We start from the raw sequence: 21,578 nt of genomic DNA, 5'->3' as shown, positions 1-21,578 counted from the left end.
ATTGCAATCGGTCTCACTTACTTTTACATAGACGTAGGATCGATTGGCCCTGCCAATGCTTGTTTGAACAAGACGCACACATACAGTATATATTTTCACATCATTTTAAAGCTGTTTGGAAGAGAAATATTTACCCATAGCTTCTGGAAATCCACGGGGAATTGAATTCTTGCTGAACACAGACTTCGTTTTGCTCTCAACTGAGAGAAAGAGAGAGAAAGAGAGAGCCTGGAGAGAGAGGGGGAGAGAGCACGAGAGAGAGAGAGAGAGAGAGAGAGTCTGAGACACAAAGGAAGAGAACAATAATAAAGAGAGAGACAGAGAAAGAGAGAGTGTGGTTAGAACGAGAGAGAGAGACAGGGAACATTGAGAGACGGAGATTTATAATGTAAATAGACTCAGAAAGGAAGGGGCGGGAGAGAGAGAGACTGTGAGCCTCGTCACGTAAGTGACGTTTCTAACGTCATCGACGTCCAGACACCAACGTCGTAGGCTAATTAGACAATAATCTTGGCCGGTGGCCGGGTAAGGTTCGACAGATAATAATATTATTTTGCATTTTGGTGTCACGTGACACCAAGACACCAAAATGCAAAATAATATTACTGTCTGTCGAACCTTACCCAGCCACCGGCCAAGATTATTGTCGACACGGACCACGGTGGGTCACCCCATGTGATGGTGTCACCCGGTGCGGTCCGCACCCCCCGCACCCCCCTAGTGACGCCGCTGGCCAAGCCCCAAAGGAACCCCCAGAGGGGCCGAAGCAACCTGCCCCCGCCCCAGAACAACCAGCAGAAGGAGGCCCAGAAGAAGCGGACGCGCCCACAGGGCACAAAAAGCCCAGAAGGTCACCCGACCAGCGAGAAGGCTGCCAAGGGCAGGAACACCACCCAGTGCCCAAAACCAAGCAGCAGAAACAACAAAGCGACTCCCCCTCAGACAAGGGAAGAATGCCACACACCCCTGAAAGAACCCACAACGACCTCACCGGAAAGCCAAAGGGAAACAAGGAGAGACCCAACAGGCCTCACCCAAAACAGGAGACAAATAAACGACACAACCAACCACAGGACCAACCCCAACACACCAGGGGAGGCCCCCAGCAGATCAGCACAGAAAAAAAGAGTAAGTGGCCCACTGAAAGAGCCAAGGCACCGACCCAGAGGAACAACCAAGGGCAGACCCAAACAGAGCAAACCAGGAGGAGAGGGAGCAGCGACCAAGAACAAGTGCCACCCAACCTGACAGCACCGCCAACAGAGAGCCCAAAGGACCCAGCCACAGAAACCCCCAGAGGTGGACCAGAGCACGAGGCAGGAATGCCCAGCATCAACATCAGTGGAAACACCGGACAACAGTCCCAAATCCCCCCAAACCCGGAGAAGGACCCGGGGCACAGGGACAGGCCAACAGGCCAAGATAGAGGCAACCACCCCAAAAGCAGGGGACACCTGGAAACAAACCCAGCACCCCGCCCAACGAAGGCAAGGGAGAGGCCAGTAGCACAACCCCCCCCATCAAAACGAGGCCAGCAACAGGGCCTAGTCCAAGGAAAAGCAAGGGACGGACCCCAGCTGACCCCGGAACCAGACCAGGGCACAATACCAAGAGCGGGGAGAGGCAAGACCACTGAGACCAGGGGAACCCAAAGACCAAACAAGGCCAACAGGGAAGAAGCAGCTACAAACAACTCCTACCAAGGCCGACACCCCCAACCAAAAAACCTGGGGATCAACCACAGGGCACCCAACAAAAACCCGGAACAAGAAGGGGGGGGAACCCCCAATCAAACCAACAGCCGACCAACCATTCAAAACGACAAAGTAGGGCACCAAGGAACTACCCCAGGCCAGACCCAAGAGCAGCCGCAGAAGAGAAAAACAAGGAGGCCCATAGCCCAACCCCACAGATCCTCCCACAAGCCCCCAAGAAGGTAGCAGACAGAACAACAGACACACCAGCAAGACACAATGACACCAACATGGCGCCCCCACAAGCTGGAAGGAGTGGCACAGGGCCAACCGCCCCAACCCCCGAAACCCCCAACCATCAAGGGCACAAGGAAAGGCATAGGATCCAGCCACAGCCAGGCCACACAGGGTACCCAAAGCAACAGGAAGACAGGGAGGGAGCCAAGCAGCCCACACCTGCACGCTAATGCCCAGCTCGCATCAGGCAGGTGCAGAGGAGAGGCTACAGGAAAAGGACAGAAGGCCGGCCCGGGCCCCAGCAACACCAGGCACAGGACCGCCGACCACCAGGGTGCCCAAAGACCCACATCCAAACAAGGCGCAAAGGGACCAGAGAAAGGAAAGTTGGACAAGGACACAGGCAGACACCCAAAGGCAACCCACAAGTGACCAAAGCCCCAACAGTCACAGCCGGACACAACCAAGCAGAGAAGTCACCACCAGCCCCCCCTGCAGATGCAAATGAGGGGCTAAACACGAGGGACAACAAGACCGACAAAGGCAAAGTCAAGGCCCCACCAACAGACGAGAAGACCCGAGGCCACACCACAACCCAAGGAGGGACGAGCCCGGAGAACCCAAAGGCACACAACCCACAGAGGGAAGAGGGACCGGCAGAGGGAAAGGGAGAAATCGAACCCCACCAGACCACGGAACCGCAGAGCCACCAAAAGAACAGGGACCAGAAACACCACAGGCACCACACCAGCCCCCGCAGCAGTGGTCCAATGGATCAAGCCTAAATGACAGGCCCCAAGGGGAAAACAACATGACCAAGCCAACCCTGCAGGAGCCCCATAAACTGGGCCGATGGCAACCAGGAATACCAGGGACAACCCGAACAAAAAACACCGGGAAGCCAAGGCCCCAGAGCAGAGGCAAGGCCAGGGGAGAGAAAAGACACAGCTCGGAAATGAGGAACAACAGGACACACAAGTAAGAGTGAAACGGAAAGCTGCAAAGCGGCAGACACCCCTGGGTAGGCAGACACCAGACCACACTGGCTGCCCCACCAACACACCCACACGTTCAGCACCCGGTACTATGAGGACATCTCCCACTCAGGCATGAACCAGACAAGACCTGGCCCAAACTCCGAAATCAGAAGAGAACAGGTACTGACAGGGTGGAAAGGCCGAAGGCCAGCCAGAAGCAACAGGGGAGAAAACAAGGAGCCGCAGAGGCAGAAGCGAAGGAAGACCCACAACACCCAGTCCCTGGCAGCAGAGAGACAGAGGACCCCCAAAAGTGGTCCAAGCTCTAAAAAAGAAACCCAAGAGGGGAGAAGGAAACCACAATATGGTACCCAACACCCACCAGCCAGCCCTCACACAACCCACAACCCACAATGCAGCACCAGACAACAGGCAAACCCCAACACCCGCAACAAGGCACACCAGGGGCGCCCCCAGCACAGCCCCGGGAGCCAACAGCGGACCACAGACATCCAATTAAAGGCAGCAGCAGCACAGCGCTCCATTGAACCCCAGCACCAAGGGCCATGCCAGGCCAGAGAGAGGGCACAACACTAACCTCCCCCCCCCCCAGGTGAAAACAGAACCCAAGAAGCAGGGAGGTCGGGAACCCCAAGGGCCGATGCAGGACCCATGAAAGCGACCAACCCACAGAGGAGCAAGGAAAACCAAATGAAAAAACGCCAGGGGAGGCAGATGCCACACAACACCGCCAACCGCAACCAGCACCCCAAGCACAGACCACCAACACAGCACCAGGCAATAGGTAGAAAACACATACCCCAGCATCCGGGAGGCCTGGGACCCCAAAGGCCAGGGCCTGAGAGCCAGAACAGGAGAGAAACCGATATGCAGTACTTACCCCCGGGGCAGGCAGACAGCACAACACATCGCCTGATCCCACCAGCCAGCCCAGGAACCAACCACCAGTGCAGCGCTGGGCAGAAGGCCATCTGGAAAAACCCACTGAAAGAGAGAGAGAGGGAACAACGACCCCAACACAGATCAAGCAACAGGCATGCCGGGATCACAAAAGGCCAATAGCCTGCAGCATCAGGTAAACCCAGCCGGACTCCCAACCAGATACTAACCAGGCCCAAACCTACTCAACACTGGAGAGCAGACAAGACTAATTGCAAACAGGGAGGCATGGGCAAACGAAGAGCTAGCCACCCAGTGAAGCATACACCCAGGCCCAACCAGAGAGGCGATCAGAACACAGGGGAAAAAAAAAGTGAGAAGCGGCTACAGGCAGAACCAGGACTGGAAAAGAAACCGCTATGCGGTACTCACCACCGGGGCAGGCAGACACCACCACACAGAGACTGCCCTCACCAGCTAGCCCGGCCTACTCCACCATACAAGTGCCGAGCAAAGAAGAAAAGCCTGCAGCATCTGGCACTCCCAGACGGCCTCACAGCTCCGGGGAGGAAAAAGGCTGACATACAGGTCCTCACCAGCCAGCCAGGAACTCCAAGGGCACCACAAAAGACCGGCCCGAGTCATATCAAAGCAGCATCAGCAGCACGTCATCCAGACCGGCCCAGCCACAGGAAGACGTACCCTCCAACCCAGAACAGACCAGGAGGACCGGCGCCCCAGCCACACAGGGTTTGCCGCTAACCAACGTGGCTCCCGGTAAGCCCGGCAGGCCAGGAGACCGAGCAGCAGGACGTCGAGGATAGCCCATCAGCCTAACAAAAGACACCCAAAGTGCAACAGGTAAGTGCAACCAGCAAAATCCACGCCGCGTTCTGTTGAAAGACAGAAAAAAAGAACCAGTGGAATGCTGGTTCTTTTACAGCTATTTACTACCAGTGGGAGGGGGTGGGGTTAGGTGTCCCAGCATTCTCCTGTTCTTTTTTCTGTTGTGAAGATTGTCATCTTTACTTTGTAAGGAATGGGACGAGGACTGGAGGGGCCGGGCGGTAATGTGTCCCATGAATAAGTAGTTACATAGTTTAAGTGAAGCTAGTGTTACGACATAGACAGAATGCATTTGGTTTAGCTAATGTTTTAATAATGATTCATATCTTTTTACTCTGATTACTATCTATTTGCGTGATGCACTTATATATATAGTTACACGAGAACAAATTGCTAAATTTAGCCAATTTACCTTTACATTATAATCCTAGCAGAGTTCAAGCCATTATGTACAGTTCGACCTTTTCAAATATTCTTTACTATATTAAATGTATCCTCTGCACTATCTTCTTGTTTCAGCTGTTTCAGAACTTGAAAAACCTCATGAGCCCATACCGAATAATCTTTGAGTCACCACTTGAACTTTCGGCACAAGGTAATTTCATTGATCTTCATACTGTTGAAAACTTGAGTTAATCCAGATACGACATAAAAACTAGGGCAGATAAAGTGTGGTGCCAGTTCCTTGGAATTGAGATGCATGTTGTGTAATTCCCAAAAGCTTGAGTTTTAATATCTAACATGACAACCCATGCCATTACCACGCATGGCTGTACAACACGTGTAATGTAACACAATGACCTACCTCTACAATGCACTGCATTACATCGTGTACCTTGAGCAAGCATTTTTGTGGATATATATATATATGTGACCAAGGACTATGAGGCCCAAAACACGTCATGCAGGAGCTTTGCACATAACTTTAAATAAATGAAATAAATATCTGGTAGCAGCTTAAGAAGTTGTCTGTACCTGTTTTTGTGCGTCCAGTGCACAAGGGAGCGTGAATTAAAAAAAAAAAATATATATATATATATATTCACTGAAAAAACCATAGGTTATAGACCATATATAGTTAGGAATTAGCATTTACAAAACCTTGAAAATTCACTGAAAAAACCATAGGTTATAGACCATATATAGTTAGGAATTAGCATTTAAAAAACCTTATTTTACTCACACAAAACCATTGAAATTCCATATATAGTTAGTTGCACTAACTATATATCGCACACCCGCAATCCACTGCTGATGATGTCACATATTACATCATTCATGACATGGTCAGTGACATCACTGATGACATCACTGATGACATCTCAAATGACATCACTGATGACATCACTGATGACAACATCCAGTGACTGTATGTTTCTGTAAAGTTAAAATGTGTCTTACATATTGAAGAATGAGTGGAAGTATAAGTGTCTGGACAAAGGATTTAGTAGGTGTATGACTGAATGTATGAGTGAGTGATTAAATGTGTCTCACTGAGTGCATGGGTTAGTGACTAAAGTGTCTTAATTTGTGCATCATTATGTCTGTTGTTCTGTAAACTGCTGCATGTGTTGATCAGTAGCTATATGATTAACTATATGGGTTACTGATTGATTGTCCAAGTATTTGTATGGGAGACTGAGTGTGTGTGTGGCTGGCTGGGAGGTGTGTGACTCTGTGCAGATCAATGTGTACTTATATCAATGATTGTATAACAAGGTAAGTATGTGTTAGTATATGTTTGAAAATGTAAGGTGCTCTATGTTTAACTGTATAGACAAGAAAATGGAAGTGTGATTGATTCTTTACAGGACTGACTAGGTGTGTGAGTAACTCCATGGATGAGTGGCAGAGTGTGAGTGTCTGTATAGGTGTATGAGTGCATATGATAGTGTTGTAAAGATGAGTGATTGTATGTATGAATGATTGTATGGGTGAATGAGTGAATGTGTGTGTAGACGTAGGAATCAGTGTGTACATATGTAGTAACTAGTATTGGTGTGTCAATGGTTTCAAAAATTATACTCTGTATTTAACACTGGGTGAAACAGAGGTTATATTAAAATGTGAGGAGATGCATTGTATTGTCACATGAATGATATCATCAGTGATGTGGTCATTGATGTCAAATGAGATGTCATCAGTGATGTCATCAGTGATGTCATTTGAGATGTCATCAGTGATGTCATCAGTGATGTCACTGACCATGTCATGAATGATGTAATATGTGACATCATCAGCAGTGGATTGCGGGTGCGCGATATATAGTTAGTGCAACTAACTATATATGGAATTTCAATGGTTTTGTGTGAGTAAAATAAGGTTTTTTAAATGCTAATTCCTAACTATATATGGTCTATAACCTATGGTTTTTTCAGTGAATTTCAATGTTTTTTTAATAGCAAATATCATAAGCTGTCGAATGTCAAGTACGTGGTAAGTGAAAACATTTTCGTGTTTATGCACACTGATCTGCTTTGAATGGTGCCCCCCCCCCTCATTTCTATTAGGAGTACTCTCTCTTTGCACATAGTGAAGGGTAGTTAACGCAGGCCTTTGCCCCCGTTGTAATACGTCGTGCCTGCTTCTCTCTCCATTTGATTGATTGTTATCCAAGTATTTACTTTTTTAGAATTGGTTCTCTTTGGTTCATTCTCTATTTACAAACAAACACAGAGTCGCAATACTCTGTTTAGTCTTTGCAGATAACGAAAAATCGTGTAAAAAAAAAAGAAAAGGAATCGAGCAAAATCAGTAGGCCACTAATGGGATCTCTTTTTGACCTCGCTAAAATAGAAACATTAGGAACAACCCCTCATGACAAATACAAAACTAGTGAAATGAACTGAACTCCACACATTGATGGCTGCAAAACAGCTCGGCTCCGCCACCCACCCCGCCCAAAATAACGATAAAGAGCGGCTGCCATGATTGGTTGCGGAATGGCCACGACGGAGCTACGAAATGGTGCTGCTCTCATGCTAACCCCAGCTTCAGTCTGAAACATCCAGAAACACTGTAGACTACCAATTCGATCAGTTCCGGTAGCGCCCCAATGTAACCCGGTAGAGAAGAACTAGCCCTCCCCTCTTTGACTAATGGTTCTTGTTGCCTGTCCCTTCTGTTGTCATTTAACAGAACTATTTAGCCTGCTGAAAGGGGTTGTGTTCCGACCGCTGGTTGGTGGAGACATTTTGACTATATTCTGGACCTGCGTTGTCGCGTAATGCGTCATATGACGCGCCGCGTTAGCGCATCCGGAAGTCATCCGGGGCGCGCAGCGCGTAACGTAAGCATAACAAGTCATGTGACTTGTTAATAAAACTTTTCATTGGTTCATTTTACTTTTCTTATTCTAATGATGAAAGGCTTGGTCATATGACCTAAAAATTACGCTTTTTATTACTTCCGAACATTATTTTTTCTTAAATATATGTTATAATGTTCCAGGCTAATGTACTTTCCCGGAAAATTTACAACTGTCCTGCAAGTAAAATATATTCTTTTTTCGAGAAAAAGAGCGTTTCTTCGTCCCATGACGGAGCCGTTGAGCAAAAGAGGGTCGACCTGCTGTCTTAGTCGCCGATACGCCTGAATATGAGATTCTTATCGATCACTTTATGTTGCAGGAATAGAAAACACAACAGCCCTTGACCATTTATCTTTACTGCGTTCCTTCGTATTATACCTTTTACCCTTCATGTAATTGGTCTGCTTTATTTCACTTGCCTTTTAATGATTCTAAAACAGTGACTATTATTAAAAACTTTACCAATGTATATACTACTACCATGTTTTCTTTTAAAAACCTTTATTGTGAAAATTTCATCATACAAATACGAGCCTATAACCACGTGGGCCGGCCACGGAGCAAACTGTAATCGTATATGATGAGTAGACATTTACACTGTAGAGGAACGTAACGGGCGGGCCATTAGGTTGCAAGAACTAAGGTGTCTAACAGTTACGGAATCGGTGGACGTACATTTTATAATTAAAATACGACAGGGCCAGTTACAATAAAATTATCTAGATATACATTTGCGGGCAAGTACCATGGGTGACGTTAATTCGAACTTTCAATAGTACAGTAATCAATAACACATCAGAACTTAATATCAATAGGGATGTCGAAATATTCAATCAATTCTCGTCCCCGCCCGCCATGTGCTTCAAAACTGCATACGTATCTCGTGATTTCAAGGTTCTGCAACCAGTACACAACAAGGAGTTACGAGTCCCATTTATTCCGGCGCCATTTTGGGCGAGGACGGGCAGGTCCAGGATATAGTCAAAATGTCTCTACCAACCATCGACTATGATGATGTTCATATGCTGTATTTATTAGAGTAACACTCATCTGTCCACATGAAATTAATTTGCCACAATCTAAACATGTCATTTTAATCTTTCCAAAGTTCTTCTAAATATTTGGGACCGTTTCCCTTGCCTCTGATGCTGTCAGTGCCACTTCTTTGATGAATGTACTAGCAGGTCAGGGGTTCTCCTCCAAATCTCTCTTTTATGCAGCACTATAATTAATTGGTGCCACCTCTCCATATGACGATGCATGGTATAGTTACCATAACTATATTTTTTTTCGGTTCCTCTGGAGAGTTCATCGTGGCAGATGAAGCGTGTAACGTACCGGGCATTTACCTTTTTTTGCATGTACAGGAAAGGAAAAAAAAATCGAGCGTCCGAGTTCTAAGGTGTCCCAGGGCCATTTTAGTGGACCAGGCCCAAATCCAAAGAACAGGCCGCCATTTTGAGAGTCCTGTTGCAGCCGCCTGTCGCTGTAGCATCAAGAGCAGCCGAAACTCAGCTGAATGGCAACTGAAACGGTAAAGGGGCGCCCCACTACAGCAGACGAGCCTCCACCTAGGAAGGCCCGTTCACGCCGCCTCCCCCCCCCCCTTCGGGCACCCCACGCCGTTATTCGGAGCAGTATTGTAGGATGGCCACACCAGTGCGGCAACTTGCTAGACATCACCTCGGTGGTAACCGAATCTCAACGCCTTGTGGTGTCTTCTATTCAGAAAACATTGTTATGCTGCCTTCGACCTATTCGCTGCAAGTGCGCACGCAACTCAGCTGCATAGCTTGCTAGACACCACCTCGGTGCTAACCGAATCTCAGCGCCTTGTGGTCTCTTCTATTCCCAAAAAATTGTTGCGCTGCCTTTGGCCCCATTCGCACATCGGTCCGCTACTGACGCCATCTCACAGGCTAATGGGGCGCCCCACGCCGAGTTTCAGCATTGTAGGATGACCACACCAGTACAGCAACTTGCTAGACATCACCTCGGTGCCATCCGGATCTCGGCGCCCCACTGCAGATGAAGTGCCTCTCAACTATGAAACCACCACGGTGACATCCGGATCTTGGCGCGTTGTGCTGCCTTCGGCCTATTCGCACATCGGTCCGCTACTGACGCCATCTCACAGGCTAATGGGGCGCCCCACGCCGAGTTTCAGCATTGTAGGATGACCACACCAGTACAGCAACTTGCTAGACATCACCTCGGTGCCATCCGGATCTCGGCGCCCCACTGCAGATGAAGTGCCTCTCAACTATGAAACCACCACGGTGACATCCGGATCTTGGCGCGTTGTGCTGCCTTCGGCCTATTCACACATCGGTCCGCTACTGACGCCATCTCACAGACTAATGGGGCGCCCCACGCCGAGTTTCAGCATTGTAGGATGACCACACCAGTACAGCAACTTGCTAGACATCACCTCGGTGCCATCCGGATCTCGGCGCCCCACTGCAGATGAAGTGCCTCTCAACTATGAAACCACCACGGTGACATCCGGATCTTGGCGCCTTGTGCTGGTTCCGGCCTATTCACACATCGGTCCGCTACTGACGCCATCTCACAGGCTAATGGGGCGCCCCACGCCGAGTTTCAGCATTGTAGGATGACCACACCAGTACAGCAACTTGCTAGACATCACCTCGGTGCCATCCGGATCTTGGCATCTCAACGCCTAGTGGTATATTCCATACAGAAAATATTGTTGCGCTGCCTTTGGCCCCATTCGCACATCGGTCCGCAACTGACACCATCTCACAGGCCAACAGGGCGCCCCACGCCGACTTTTACCATTGTAGGATGGCCACACCAGTACAGCAACTTCCTAGACATCACCTCGGTGCCATCCGGATCTTGGCATCTCAGCGCCTTGTGGTGTCAGTCAGAAAATATTGTTGCGCTGCCTTTGGCCCCATTCGCACATCAGTCCGCTACTGACACCATCTCACAGGCCAACAGGGCGCCCCACGCCGACTTTTACCATTGTAGGATGGCCACACCAGTGCCACAACTTGCTAGACACCACCTCGGTGCCATCCGGATCTTGGCATCTCAGCGCCTTGTGGTGTCTTCTAATCCGAAAATATTGTTGCGCTGCCTTTGGCCCCATTCGCACATCGGTCCGCTACTGACGCCATCTCACAGGCCAACGGGGCGCCCCACGCCGACTTTCAACATTGTAGGATGGCCACACCAGTGCGGCAACTTACTAGACACCACCTCGGTGCCATCCGGATCTTGGCGCGTTGTGCTGCCTTCGGCCTATTCGCACATCGGTCCGCTACTGACGCAAACTCACAGGCCAACGGGGCGCCCCACGCCGACTTTCAGCATTGTAGGATGGCCACACCAGTGCTGCAACTTGCTGGACACCACCTCGGTGCCATCCGGATCTTGGCGCGTTGTGTTGCCTTCGGCCTATTCGCACATCGGTCAGCTACTGACGCCGCCTCACGTGCCAACGTATTTTCTCCGCATTTTATACCCTATGCCGCATAACAGGTCATGTGACTTGTTTATAAAACTTTTCATTGGTTCATTTTACTTTTGGTTTCCTAATGATGGAAGGCTTGATCATATGACCTAAAAACAACACTTTTCATTGGATGAAAACTTTTTTTTTTTCCCAAACGATGAAAGCCCCACCTTGTTTCTGGATGTTTCAGACTGAAGCTAGCGTCAGCATGAGAGCACCACCATCTCGTAGCTCCGTCGTGGTCATTCCGCGAGCAATCATGGCAGCCGCTCCCCACCAGAAGCCTACAGGAGTCGGGGGCCCCCAAAACTTTTGATGAATCCTCAAGGCGGAGGGGACGCTTTCGACAATGGGGTCCAAGACCTAGCAGACAAGCGTCCGATTTCCAAGGTGTCCCAGGGCCATTTCAGTGGACCAGGCCCAAAAAGGAAACAGCCTGCCGCCATTTTGAGAGTCCTGTGACAGCCGCCTATCGCTGCACCGCAAGAGTGGGCGCAACTCAGCTGAATTGCGGCTTTTGACACAGTGGACCAAAAACGGACGGAATGGCAACTGAAACGGTAAAGGGGCGCCCCACTACAACAGATGAGACTCCACCTGGAGAGGCCCGTTCACGCCGCCTCCCCCGGGGCGCCCCACGCCGTTATTCGGAGCAGCATTGTAGGATACCAAAACCAGTGCGGCAACTTACTGGACATCACCTTGGTGCCATCGTTCTGCTGCCTTGGAACTATTCGCACAACAGTTTGCTACTGATGACCCACCCCCCGCGACGCCCCACGCCAGAAATCTGGACGTTGTGCTGCGTTGGGACTATTCGCACAGCCGACCGCTACTTCGTTGTTTTTCCCTAAAAATGTTTATATGTTATTACTGTTTTTGTTTTCTTGTATATATTTATAAGTTATTAAAGTTTTATAATCTTACTACTTTGTCGGAGTGCTATATATTTTTAATGTGACACATAATTGTAAAAACTTTGATGTACAAAGAGTCATCCCTGGAATCTTCCGCTTCAGGCTCGGTCCCCTCCCCAATCACAATACAGGATGGTTTTCAGATAATAGGAACGCGTCTGCTGTGGCGGATCTCATCGAGTGTGGGCCTTGATCTACTATAACTCCTTTGAAGAGGGGTGATTCTTTACAGCTGGGGCCATAAACTACATCTGCAGGGCTAGCTGATACCCTAGGACCGGCCTGGACAATCGGACACAGAGGAAAAGTAGTGTCAGAGGGTGCGGTAGTGAATAGGGCGAAAGGGAGGTGTCGGGCGGGCACAGGGTGTGATTCTCAGGGAAGAGCAGCGCAGATGGGGGGAGGTTTATTACCCATGCATAAGACAGAGAGCGGGGGTGACCACTGCCTGGGGGAGATGCTTGCGAGGGTGGGGAGCCATGCTAAGGATCGACAGCGTGCACAGAGTGGGTCTGGTCAAGGCATCTAAAATGACTGCCGTGCAAGACAAAAGTGTGGCATTTGAAAAAAGACAAGATGGCGCAGACAATGTTTTTCAACACTTCCTGATTTCCTTCGAATCGAACGTTAACAGACGTTGGGGCATATTACCAAAGTTAAGCGATATTTATCCCTAACGATGCTTAGCAAAGATTTTTTTACCGCTAAGCATCGTCAGAAATTATCGCAGATAAACCTTACTATTATCAAGGTTTATCGCAAATACGATAAAAAACGACCGCAATGCATTAATATCGCTGAAAACTCAGCGATATTCATGCATTACCGAGCTAATGCTCTTAGCCATGTTATCCACCTCCCATTGGATAACATGGCTAAGAACTGCTCAGGGCAGGTGCTAGCTTTTGGAGATATTCGCGCTTATCGCGAATATTTCGCAAAAGTTGATAATAGGAGATAGCGATGTTAGCGACTGTTTCCAGTCGCTAACATCTTGGCATGCCCACTTTGCATGTCATTAGTGATAAATATCACTCACATGCAAAGTGGGGCCCAAGATGGTCGCTATCTCCTACTAGCCGTCGCTAACTGGTGTTAGCAACAGCTAGGTAATACAGATATAATTTTATCTCCGCGAAGCGGAGCGCTGTTACAGATATATATCTTGTTTTTGAACGTTAATTTCTCAAAATCCACTGAAGCACATATATTGAGACCTAGCAAAGGCACATCGAGCTACCAGTCCCTACAATTTTGCCAAGTTTCGTGCAAATCCATTCAGCCGTTCGATTATTATTATTATTTTTTTTTTTGCCCCGCGGGGCCCTTTTAAAACCTCCACATCAAACCTAAGAGGTCAAGGAGGATCTACTATGCCCCCTTATGGTCATTTGCCCTTTCGCTTTGGCCTCCTCTTGTCTCTCGATCCTACCGAGAGACAAGATGGCGGCCGCTACGGACTGTTTGCAATGTTTACAGACGCCGGAGAACCAATCAGCTTCGCAAACCTCCGTTACGCGAAGCGGAGCGCTGTTACAGATATATATCTTTTTTTGAACGTTAATTTCTCAAAATCCACTGGAGCACATATATTGAGACCTAGCAAAGGCACATCGGGCTACCAGTCCCTAATATTTTACCAAGTTTCGTGCAAATCCATTCAGCCGTTCGATTATTATTATTATTATTTTTTTTTGCCCCGCGGGACCCTTTTAAAACCTCCACATCAAACCTAGGGGGTCAGCGAGGATCTACTATGCCCCCTTATGGTCATTTGCCCCTTCGCTTTGGCCTCCTCTTGTCTCTCGATCCTACCGAGAGACAAGATGGCGGCCGCTACGGACTGTTTGGAACGTTCACAGACGCCGGAGAACCAATCAGCTTTGCTTCACAAAGCTCCGTACCGCGAAAAGTCCGCGAACCGGAGCGCTGCCCGGTCCGCTGTTACAGATATATATCTTTTTTTGAACGTTAATTTCTCAAAATCCACTGGAGCACATATATTGAGACCTAGCAAAGGCACATCGGGCTACCAGTCCCTACAATTTTGCCAAGTTTCGTGCAAATCCATTCAGCCGTTCGGGCTAAAAGTGAGGCCAACCGCCCTATGGAAAACTCAATGTTAAAAACACGTTTTGGGACCCCCCTTTTTTCTCAGCCCCCCCTTTACGAACCCCCCCCAAATTTTCAAGGGCTGCTCAGAAACAAAATGTGCCATTTTCCTGAAAATTTCAGCCAATTCCGTCCACAAACGCCAAAGTTATTAGACATAGAATTTTCAAAAATCCCATAGAGAAAAAATTCTAACTATATATACCTACTGGCGACCGCCAGTAGGTAATATAAATATATATTCATGCTCGTGGGGTTTGCCCAACCAATAGAGAAGCACTCTGGCACAAAAGAGCTCTTCCCCAACAGCTTTATTTAGGTCAAACACTTTCTCTTCCCAGTACCATTCAGCATCGGGCTGTTTGTCCGGACGCATTTCGGGTGTCTCCCTTCGGCGGCATTACAGTCCATAAAGCACCATCTGGCCCCAACTTCCCAACTTAGCAAGATCGCACGCCACTGATTGGCTGCTCAAAATGAATCTATGCTTTGCTTTCTGGGGGGCAAAGTCCATCTTAAAATGGTGCCCACATTTCATGCTATAATTTAAGCTCCACATGAGCCCCGGAGAGAGCAACTTGTTAAAATCCTCCTTTTGTGCCCCACATATGAAGCCACTTACTTCGTGACTTCGTTGGCTCCTGCTTCTGAAGTGGTGCTTCCCAGTGGCAGGATGGCCGCTCTGACATTCATGCTCGTGGGGTGTGTCCAATCAATAGAGAAGCACTCGGGCACAAAAAAGCTCTTCCCCAACAGCTTTATTTAGGTTAAACACTTGCTCTCGCCAGTACCATTCAGCATCAGGCTGTTTGTCCGGACGCGTTTCGGGTGTCTCCCTTCGGCGGCATTACAGTCAATAAAGCACCATCTGGCCCCGCCTTCCCAACATAGCGAGATCGCACACCACTGATTGGCTGCTCAAAATGAATCTGTGCATTGCTTTCTGGGGGGCGAAGTCCGTCTTAAAATGGTGACAATGGTGAATGTCGGAGCGGCCATCCTGCCGCTGGGAAGCACCACTTCAGAAGCAGGAGGCCACGAAGTCACGGAGTAAGTGGCTTCATATGTGGGGCACAAAAGGAGGATTTTAACAAATTGCTCTCTCCCGGGCTCATGTGGAGCTTAAATTATAGCATGAAATGTGGGCATCATTTTAAGACGGACTTCGCCCCCCAGAAAGCAAAGCACAGATTCATTTTGAGCAGCCAATCAGTGGCTATAAAACATCAGAGCAATAGAGATCTCCTACAATATTTCTGTCTGGACCATGTGCCGAAACATATCAGGGGGGGCAATCGACTCCTTAAACTTAGGAGATTGGAGTCACGATGCATTGTTGACTTAGAAACTAAGGCCCTGGGAGGTTTCAATATTGGGGAAGAAATGTCTGCACATTTGGGATAAGATAGAATTTTATAGTTCTAGTCTGTTAATATGTAACATCATGGAATTATTATTAGATGTTGCTGATCTGAATTTTCGTGCAATGTTTTCTCTCTGCTTTACTGAGAAATGTACTATATGAACGTGTAAATTGGTTGTGATGATGTGGTGATTCTTGGAATATGTTATTTTATTGTGCGGGAAAAATTCTGTTGTTATAGTAAAGAATATTGAGGTGGCTTTATATGTGGGCAACCATTGGGTTGCCATTGCCGATCCACGGCTAGATTATGACAAGTTTGAAATCAAATGGACTATGGCACTTAAATAGAAGAAAATGGTCCAATTCGATACGCAAATGTGAAGGTGATCGAATATATTTTCATTAGACACTTATTATTACGTTTGTGTAACTATTATAACTCTACCACCCGAATACACTATACAGTACTATTTGATCAGGAGGATACGGTCATGAACTGGGACAGAAGGCAACACGATTGAGTGTTGCAACTGCCGATCCACGGCAAGATTTAATTATTTGGGAATTGTGTGTAACATTGCTGTCACATGCCCTTTGAATTTTATAACAGTGCATTATGTAACTAGGTTAGACAAACATGTTCTAAGATGGCGCCCGTATGAGAATACGAGGCTTGGTCCCTTGTTTATGTCAATTCCCGATGACTCTCGCGCTTTTAAAAATGGTGCCGCAAAATGCATTCTCTATGACACTGGCGAAGGGAGTTTTTCCCGAAACGCGTTTGTTTGAATAAAGTTTGGCGTTCGAAGCTTTTAACCCCGTGAGTGCTGCGTGTCTTCTTGGCAGGATTAAGGGGACACGGTGTGGAGCTTCAATATTGGCGCGGTACACCGTCGCGCTGCAGCACCCGCCTTTGGAGTGACTCGCTATCGGTGTAACTTTGGAGCAGGATATATATATATATATATATATATATATATATATATATATATTTATGTATATGTATATATAATATAATATATGTGCATGTGTATGTATGTGCGTGAACATGCACACACACAGGCACACACACAAACACACACATATATATGATTATATACTTATATATTTTTTCTTATTTGGGGGAGAAACCCCCACAAACCCTATTTTTACTCCTAATCTCCCTTTACCTCTTCTCATCCTGAACCCTAAATTTACCCTTACCACCTTTTGCCTATTCCCATCCCTAATTACTAAATGTACCCATACCTCTCTTTACCTCTAGCCTTCCCTTGATCCTAAAATTACTCTTACCCCTTTTACCTCTAACCACCCCTAACCTCCAAAATTGCACAAACCTCCCTTTACCTATACACTCCCCTCCTATACACTCCCGTAAACCCTAAATTAGCCTTACCCCCCTTTGCTGCTACCCACCCCATAACCCTTAAATGTGCCTTACCCCCTTTTAACTGAATCTACCCCATATCCCTTAAATTACCCATACCTCCCTTTACCTCTATACACCCCTAACCCCTAAAATCACCCCGTGCTCACTTCCATTTACCTCTACCCATCCCTAAACCCTAAAAATATATTTACCTCCCTTTACCACTACCCTCCCCATCACCGTAAAATTACCCAGCTCCCTTTAACATACTCATCCCTAAAGCCTAAAGTTGCCCTTCCCTCCATTTCCCTTTACAGGCAACTTTACCCCCATTTTTATTAAATTACATTAAAAATTATGTTATTAAATAAATACATGTCTATTAACGTAGTGCATGGTAAAGGTAAAAACCTATACCCTGTACTTAACTGTGATGTACTTACCTGCGTAGTAAAGTCATTCTTGTAACGGCTGTATACCCCTGATTTTAAAGCTAATTGGCTTCCTCGTCGGTTTGCATTGCTTCAAATGGTTACACTTTGAGTATCTGCCAAAGGGTCAAGAAAACTCCCCGTACCTTTAACCTAGCCTCTTATTGTTAAAGGGAACTCCACTGAGTGAAATGTCATGTGATCATGGGTCTTCATAGTTGCTGGGGATCTGTTGATAATGGAACAGTGGGCTTCAATTGGTCATATTAAAGTATTTTTGTTAGTCTAGTGGTCTCCTGTCAGGCGATGATCTCCTGGTGGAAATATATTTTTTGAGCATCGTTAGAAAGAGGACCCAGTTCATTAAAAAAATTATGTGTTTCTTTATTTTGCCTCCCAACAAGGACCAACATATGGCAAATTTTGGAAGACACTGCATCTCTTAGACAAAAATGTTCCTTAAATTTGGGAGAAGACGGGTTAAGGTCCCTTTTATTATGAGGAAACAGGACCTGTTCGATCGAGTGTTTCCACAGTTCAGATGAGGCACCTTGTCTTCCCTGTGGGGTACTGTTATGGGAGGGTTATCTCATAGTAATGACCCCAACATCAGTGTACACACCAAAGGCCACTCAATTCTCTGTTAATTTCTAAAGATTCGCTTATTCTCCATGAAGTGATTATGTCAATGTCGTCATCATGCCATAGGTGAGCCAAACAATTTAGGGTTGAATATAGAAGGAAATGCTCCTTTGCCTTGTTTGATGAAAAGGGTTGGGTCACTCGTGAACAGAGCCCCAAATATATAGTCCACTTTCCAACCTCAAAATAGGAAATCCCTACAGCTCTAATGAAATAGTCAACGAACATACCCACGAATTGGAACCCAGCTACCATCTTTGCTTACAAATTCACATCTATAAGTGGGTGGATTTGGTAGCATAGATTGCAAACTGAATAATCTTCCTTGAAATTAGTTTGTGTATGGTTTTGGTCAGAAATATACTTATGCATGCTTCTCTGCTCTTACCTTCACACTACAGAAATAAACCTGCTCTGCATAATAGTCATTTTGAACGCTCTTTTTTTCCGAATGCTAAGCAAATTGTAATACAGAAGGTGTAGATCTTGCAGAATTGCATTTGATATGACTAGTCACTGGATGAGTTTACTAGATAGTAACACAACTCACATGCACTCAGCACTTTAGAAATGACTACAGTAATATCCCAATGGAAAAGATCAGTAACTAGTCTGAATTCCAAAGATAACTGCGATAGCTATTGTACAGTCCGCTAAACATTCTAGAAATATACTTATTATTATGAAATTACTTAAATGGGTAAATGATTCAGGTTTTTAAAAACGAATAACAAAATAGAGTAGGATATTCGAGAGATGCATGTAGGATAAATATATAAAGAGGAAACTTTCACACCGTCATCCGTTCACTCCATAGAGCTCTAGTGAAGCAATAGCTCATAGTGTCAAATTCTTCAAGTCCAGCGGTAGATGACGCTGGGTCTTAATGAAAGGCCAAGCTGTGGACGTGGTTTCACGGAAGTGGTCCCTCCCCAAATACAAAGATCCTTATGACCTAATGCTCTGTTGCTTTTTTCTGTAGTCTGTATTTTTGTTCTTTACTATAAACACCAATAAATTGATAACTCTCCCATTTTTCTCTTTGTTTATTCCTTCTTTTGTCTTTCTTTGTTGTCTGTCCCTCTCTGTATTTCCCGTGCTCTTTATTCCTTTCCAGCTCCTTCAATTTTACCATTCTTCTTTTCATTTCAGATTTCCCAACTCAATTATTTTTTGCCTCAATGTTCTTTCTCCTCCACTTTTGTGACCCTCTCTTTTGTCCTTCTCTTTCCAATCATAGGCAAGCAATTGATTGAAACCTACTTCGACTTCCGCCTCTACCGTCTCTGGAAAACCCGCCAGCATTCCAAATTACTGGACTACGATGACATCTTATGAGCTTTGCGAAACCCTTCCAGCAGAAGGGGGTACATTTCAATGGGACTCAAGAGTCATTCCTGTTGCAAGGACTTTTCTTTTGGCGAGGAGACCTACGTCCCTAAATCCTGATTGAGTTGCAGAAGGATGAGGAAGCCATGGATGGAAATTCAAAAGGAGCTCCAGAGCCTTTGAAGGGCACAACAGAAGCCGCACGTCGCCTCTGGAAATGCAGAGAAGTTGATGGAAAGCGACAGTTGAGCGCCATAAAGCCTCAGGCCAGTGTGGTGGTTGATCAGAAGAGAGGTTCTTCATTACAGTTACGGAGCTGGAAACTTCGTTGCAAGACTGAGCTGTATCAGGTCACAAAATGCTGGACTTTTCAATATCGATTTAAGATTGTTGAGGTCCTTGTCATGACATTTTAAGCTCAGGTTTTCTTAAAATGAATAATAAGTTACAAAAACTTGCACTAGCAGGCAGCAGATCTGACTGTCGTACAAACGGAATAGACCTTTTAAGCCATCCAGGTGCCGTTTCATGGACTTTTTGTTTATTGTTCAGCAAAGATTAAAATAGGTCTGTGCTTAGCCACAATATGTGGATTGATAGGGAAAAAACAAATAAGCTAGAACAATAGATTTAAATATACACATATATAAATATATATATATCTATATATACACAGATACACACACACATATATCTTTACGAGTTAACTATTTTTTTCCTTTTGTTTGGGTTTCCTAGGAATTAAGTGCAATTTTTCTAAATAGAAAATAAATCTATTTAACTAGTAAAAAAACAAAATTAGAAAAAGAGAAAAAAATTGTAGTCGAGGTCAGCTGGCCGTGTTTGAGGCATAGAAGAGAAGTAGTTCTTTATCTTCCATAGACTTACGTATCACATCTTAATCATGGTGTTTCTTTGCTGTTTCATTGTGGACGCCAGCATATGTCTGCGCCCATACATTTCTGGAAATATTGTTAAGAGTGGGAATTGAGTCAGGGTTTTAGCAGCTTGCAGTATGGGAACCTGTAAACTTAAAGCAGCAGTATATCAAAAAAGTCTATGTAACTGATCATGGCTTAAGTTTTATCAATTTTCTTCTTATATAAATTGTTAGGCTTAAAATCTGTACTTAAATAGCTCCTTTATGAATGTCACTTCCTGGGTGATTCTGTTGAACATATCCTTTAAATGGCAGCAGAATCTTTAATCAGAAACAACACAACAATTTTGCAACGACAGTTGTGATAACGTACAAGGATAATTAAAAATGCTTATCCTGAAACTGAATAAAGTCTGAGAAAAAGGAGCAGATTCACATTTTGGAGTTGAAGAGGTCATACTACTTTGCTATACATTACTGCTGCTTTAAGTACAGAAGGTGGGTTATGCATTGGCCATCTCTGAAGGTTGGGTAGGCGAATACACTGGTCCTGTATTTTCAATATACTCCAGAGTACTCTTAAACTTCCTTCTTTCGTTAGGCATGGTTGTCTTTTCACTATGTATTACTTTCAGCACTATTGGTATGTTGCTAAAGACTATAGGTTAACAGAATATTGGGAGCTGTGCTTGTGACAGCTAATCCCATAAATGGTGTTCCCATTAGGCATCCAAAGATTTCTGCTTGATATGTTTAGATCTCACACAGAAAAATTTAGGATCCATATTTTTCTCTGACAAAAAGCGTGCTGGGACCTTGAACGCCATCTTGTAAATCAAAGTATTTTAGTAAATGTTTGCACAAGTTAAATACTACAAAATTTGCATGCTGGAGTGTGCCACCAAAATTAATCAGAAACAATCTGCAGAAGATCTGTCAAATGTACTCATATCTCCTTTAGATGATATTAAAGATGATGTTAGAAGCAGAAATAGAAAATATAGCTAGAATAGTTTTTATTGATAATGAGCGTTTGTTTGGTCGCTCATCTTTTGCCGTGCTCGGGCAATTTATCTTTAGTAGG

The 21,578-nt window shown here is 45.9% G+C and overlaps 1 protein-coding gene across 2 annotated transcripts in view; it reads left to right on the top strand.

Moving 5' to 3' along the window:
* The window catches only part of NSMF (NMDA receptor synaptonuclear signaling and neuronal migration factor), a 226,443-nt gene extending 206,012 nt beyond the window's left edge, over window positions 1–20,431 (top strand). Inside the window, exons 14-15 of one of the 2 annotated variants that reach the window (XM_078642103.1) lie at window positions 5,174–5,249; window positions 19,526–20,431. In XM_078642103.1, the coding sequence (XP_078498229.1) occupies window positions 5,174–5,249; window positions 19,526–19,623 (174 nt within the window). In that variant the 3' untranslated portion in view covers window positions 19,624–20,431. The remainder of the gene's footprint in view (window positions 1–5,173; window positions 5,250–19,525) is intronic. The other variant, XM_078642104.1, reaches the window with a different exon arrangement.
* Window positions 20,432–21,578: the final 1,147 nt, after the last annotated feature.

The sequence above is a fragment of the Lissotriton helveticus genome, chromosome 5_1 (genome assembly GCF_964261635.1).
Source record: "Lissotriton helveticus chromosome 5_1, aLisHel1.1, whole genome shotgun sequence".
NCBI classification, from domain to species: domain Eukaryota; kingdom Metazoa; phylum Chordata; class Amphibia; order Caudata; family Salamandridae; genus Lissotriton; species Lissotriton helveticus.
This window is presented reverse-complemented; position numbering and strand designations above follow the sequence as displayed.